General features: G+C 44.5%; 1 protein-coding gene across 1 annotated transcript; it reads left to right on the top strand.

Moving 5' to 3' along the window:
* Positions 1-209: 209 nt before the first annotated feature.
* pierce1 (piercer of microtubule wall 1) lies at positions 210-2,811 on the top strand. Its single transcript, XM_032507868.1, has 3 exons — positions 210-427; positions 700-778; positions 2,712-2,811. The coding sequence occupies exons 1-3, from the start codon at positions 333-335 to the stop codon at positions 2,796-2,798; spliced, it is 261 nt and encodes an 86-aa protein (XP_032363759.1). The 5' UTR covers positions 210-332; the 3' UTR covers positions 2,799-2,811.
* Positions 2,812-3,852: the final 1,041 nt, after the last annotated feature.

Raw genomic sequence — 3,852 nt, 5'->3', positions numbered from 1 at the left:
GGATGTAATTAGGTTTATCCACGAGGTGTGGGGATAGGTTAGTGTAAGAATAACAGGGTTAATCAGAGGCAGAACAAGGCACGTCAACACGCCCAGCAGATCTAATCTAGCATCTACCCTTTAAGGCCTGCTGAGCCTGTTCCTTTTTACATGTTGCCTAGCAACACAAACAGATTTGATTTGATTTAAAAGAGGAAGGTGAGATGTATTTATATTTTAGTTTGTGTGTGTCTGTGTGTAAGTGTGTGTGTGCTGAGACACAGGGTGTGATGTCATGCGTCTCCATGGTAACCCTGTGTTGTTGGTAACTGTGTTGGTAGTAACAGTCAGTCATGGAGGAGCAGAGGGATCGAACCTGCGACCTTTACAGGACGGATCCAAACCTGCCGCACCGCTTCAACCACCCTGAGTGTTTCCATGGTTACAGGTAGGACGGAGCTAAAGCTACACGGTTACTTGTGTTCTAGTTGTCAGTTTACAAGCCTACTACTGTAGTATTACTAAGTAGTAGCAGTAGTAGTAGCAGTACTAGTAGTAGTAGCAGTATTAGCAGTATTAGTAGTAGTAGTAGTAGTAGTAGTAGTAGTAGTAGCAGCAGCAGTAGTAGTAGTAGCCGAAGTAGTAGTAGTAGTAGCAGAAGTAGTAGTAGCAGTAGTAGTACTAGTACTCAGCTTCCTGTCACCATGTCTTCTTCCTCAGGGAGAAGGCCGATCACCCGTTGTACCGAACCTCCAACCAGACGTACGGCAGCAGGGGACCAACTGTTCATGAAATACAGGTGAGACACAGACAGACATGCAGGCAGAGAGACAGGCAGGCAGACAGTATGTGTGTGTGTGTGTGTGTGTGTATATGTGTATATATATGTATGTATATATGTATGTATATATATGTATCCTAACCCTCCTCTGTGTGAAGTGTCCTCTGTGTGAAGTGTCCTCTGTGTGAAGTGTCCTCTGTGTGAAGTGTCCTGTGTGTGAAGTGTCCTCTGTGTGAAGTGTCCTGTGTGTGAAGTGTCCTGTGTGTGAAGTGTCCTGTGTGTGAAGTGTCCTCTGTGTGAAGTGTCCTGTGTGTGAAGTGTCCTGTGTGTGAAGTGTCCTCTGTGTGAAGTGTCCTCTGTGTGAAGTGTCCTCTGTGTGAAGTGTCCTGTGTGTGAAGTGTCCTGTGTGTGAAGTGTCCTCTGTGTGAAGTGTCCTGTGTGTGAAGTGTCCTGTGTGTGAAGTTTCCTCTGTGTGAAGTGTCTTCTGTGTGAAGTGTCTTGTGTTTGAAGTGTCCTCTGTGTGAAGTGTTACTGGTCTCCCTAAAAAATCAATCAGACAGCTGCAGCTGATTCAGAACGCTGCTGCTCGAGTCCTCACTAAGACCAAGAGACTGGATCACATCACTCCAGTCCTCACTAAGACCCAGAGACTGGTTCACATCACTCCAGTTCTGAAGTGTTTTACACTGGCTTCCTGTGTCTCAAAGAATTGATTTCAAAGTACTCTGCTAGTTTATAAATCCCTTAACGGTTTAGGTCCAAAATACATTTCTGATCTGTACTACACTATGACCCCCCAGACCTCTCAGGTCACTGGGACAGGTCTACTACTACACTATGACCCCCCCAGACCTCTCAGGTCATCTGGACAGGTCTACTTTCTGTCCCCAGAGTCGGAACTAAACAGGGTGAAGCAGCTTTCAGTTTCTCTGCTCCTCATATCTGGAATAAACTCCCAGAACCTGCAGATCCGCTACTCTCAGTTCTTTTAAATCAAGGCTGAAGACCTTTTTTTTGATGCTGCCTTTCTTTAAATGACTGCTCATTTCTTTAACAAACAGACCGGGTGAGTGATGCCCTGTTGGAAAAGTGCACGAAAAATCTGCTGCCAGGGGCCAGATAAAGCTAAAAGTAAAAATATCATTGATATTTTCCTTCTTTCGGGACAAAACTGAGTGAGTGTACCTGGGGTACACTGTTAAATGTGCATGAAAAATCTGCTGCCAGGGGCCAGATAAAAGCTAAATGTAAACTGAGTGAGTGTCCTGGGGTACACTGTTGGAAAAGTGCATTATAATCACTGCCAGGGGCCAGATAAAGTGGAAAAGCTGCCAGGGCATAATAAAGTGCATGAAAATCTCTGCCAGGGGCCAGATAAAAGTGCATGAAAATCTGCTGCAGGGGCCAGATAAAAAGCTAAAAGTAAAATATTATTGATATTTTCTTTCTGTCAGGGACCGAACTGAGTGACATAATTTCCCCAGCGGGGGAACAGTAGATGTGTTCTGAAACAATTAATTTCTTATGCTGCACTGTAACTTTATTCTTGTGTTTTATGTGTCTATTTTGTTTTTAACTGTCTATTCATGTGTTTTATATGCTTAGAATTTTTAACTGTTTGTACTTGTGTTTTATTTAACTGATTTTGTGTAAAGCACTTTGAATTGCCCTGGTGCTGAAATGTGCTCTAATAAAGCTGCCTGGCCTTGAAGTGTCCTGTGTGTGGTTGTCCTGTGTGTGAAGTGTCCTGTGTGTGAAGTGTCCTCTGTGTGAAGTGTCCTGTGTGGGAAGTGTCCTTGTGTGAAGTGTCCTGTGTGTGAAGTGTCCTCTGTGTGAAGTGTCCTGTGTGTGAAGTGTCCTGTGTGTGAAGTGTCCTGTGGTGTGAAGTGTCCTGTGTGTGAAGTGTCCTGTGTGTGAAGTGTCCTGTTGTGAAGTGTCCTCTGTGTTTCAGACTCAGTTTAAAGGGAGCTCCCGTCGTTTTCTCGAGGCGATGCTGCAGAGCGGGATGTCCGAGATCATGGTTTCAACATGTCCGTGAGAGCACAGGTGACCGTTCCCACGGCAATGCAACACCGTAGAGACAACCTCCATTTTTGCTATCACTATGTAAACCAAACAATGACAAGTAGACATAAAACGTTTTGTGCAACAAAATAAGAATAAAGAGATGAATCTGAAATCTGCTTTGAAGAAAGCTTATCATTAAAAAACTGATACAGATGAGCAGAGAGGCAGCAGGATTATATGACTATTTCAAAAAGGTTACAGGTGTTAAATCTTCCTTTGCTTATGAACCATTGATTTCAGCGATGTATATATACATATAAAAGACAAATCCCCCTCTGTGTCATCCTCAAGCTCGGGTCCTCTACCAGAGACCTGGGAGTTTGAGGGTTCTGCGCAGTATCTTAGCTGTTCCTAGGACTGCACTCTTCTGGACAGAGACCTCTGATGTTCCACCTGGAATCAGCTGGAGCTATAGCTTGTTTTGTTTTTGTTTTGTTATAACTGCTTACACTTTTCCCTGTATCTGTCTTTTATAATCTGTAATTGAGTGCTTAGAAAGGTGCTGTTAAATAAAATGTATTATTATTAATAATATAGTGCATTGCCTTGGTATATGCCGCACTTGATGGTGACTTGTGCAGTTGGCTTTGAGTTGGCTTCCAGACTTGTTGAGTTCTTGATGAGGGCCATTAGTGTCCTGTTGACCTTGTACATCTCCAAGCATTCCAGTATCCATGTATGTGGGCATTGAGTCGTAGGCTTTCTTGTAGTCAATCCAGGCGGTGCACAGATTGGTCTGCCTGGTCTTGCAGTCTCTTGTGACTGCTCTATCCACCAGTAGCTGGTTACTGCCTATTCCCTTCTGGGCCCTGTGCTGTAGTGACCATGTGCCTCATCTTAGCCCCCTGAGTGCCTGACAGGAGCTTCCATGTTGTGCAGAGGCAGGTTATGGGATGGTTCCCTTTCTGGGATCCTTCATGATTCAGGGCCTGGTGCTCTCCTCCTCTCTGATACCTGCCACTCTTTTCTTGGATGTCTGCCGTTGTCATGGTTTACTGGTTCTTGTTCTGGGAGCTGTGATCTGT

The sequence above is a fragment of the Etheostoma spectabile genome, unplaced genomic scaffold (genome assembly GCF_008692095.1).
Source record: "Etheostoma spectabile isolate EspeVRDwgs_2016 unplaced genomic scaffold, UIUC_Espe_1.0 scaffold00004778, whole genome shotgun sequence".
Classification (NCBI taxonomy): Eukaryota; Metazoa; Chordata; class Actinopteri; order Perciformes; family Percidae; genus Etheostoma; species Etheostoma spectabile.
Note: the sequence above shows the minus strand (reverse complement) of the source record. Positions and strands in the feature narration are given on the sequence as shown.

Excerpts from the sequence above, each read along its gene's own strand:
- pierce1 (XM_032507868.1), top strand. The coding sequence starts at position 333 with ATGGAGGAGCAGAGGGATCGAACCTGCGACCTTTACAGGACGGATCCA. Across the intron at positions 428-699 it reads GAGTGTTTCCATGGTTACAG|GGAGAAGGCCGATCACCCGT; the intron begins GTAGGACGGAGC and ends CTTCTTCCTCAG. Across the intron at positions 779-2,711 it reads CAACTGTTCATGAAATACAG|ACTCAGTTTAAAGGGAGCTC; the intron begins GTGAGACACAGA and ends TCTGTGTTTCAG.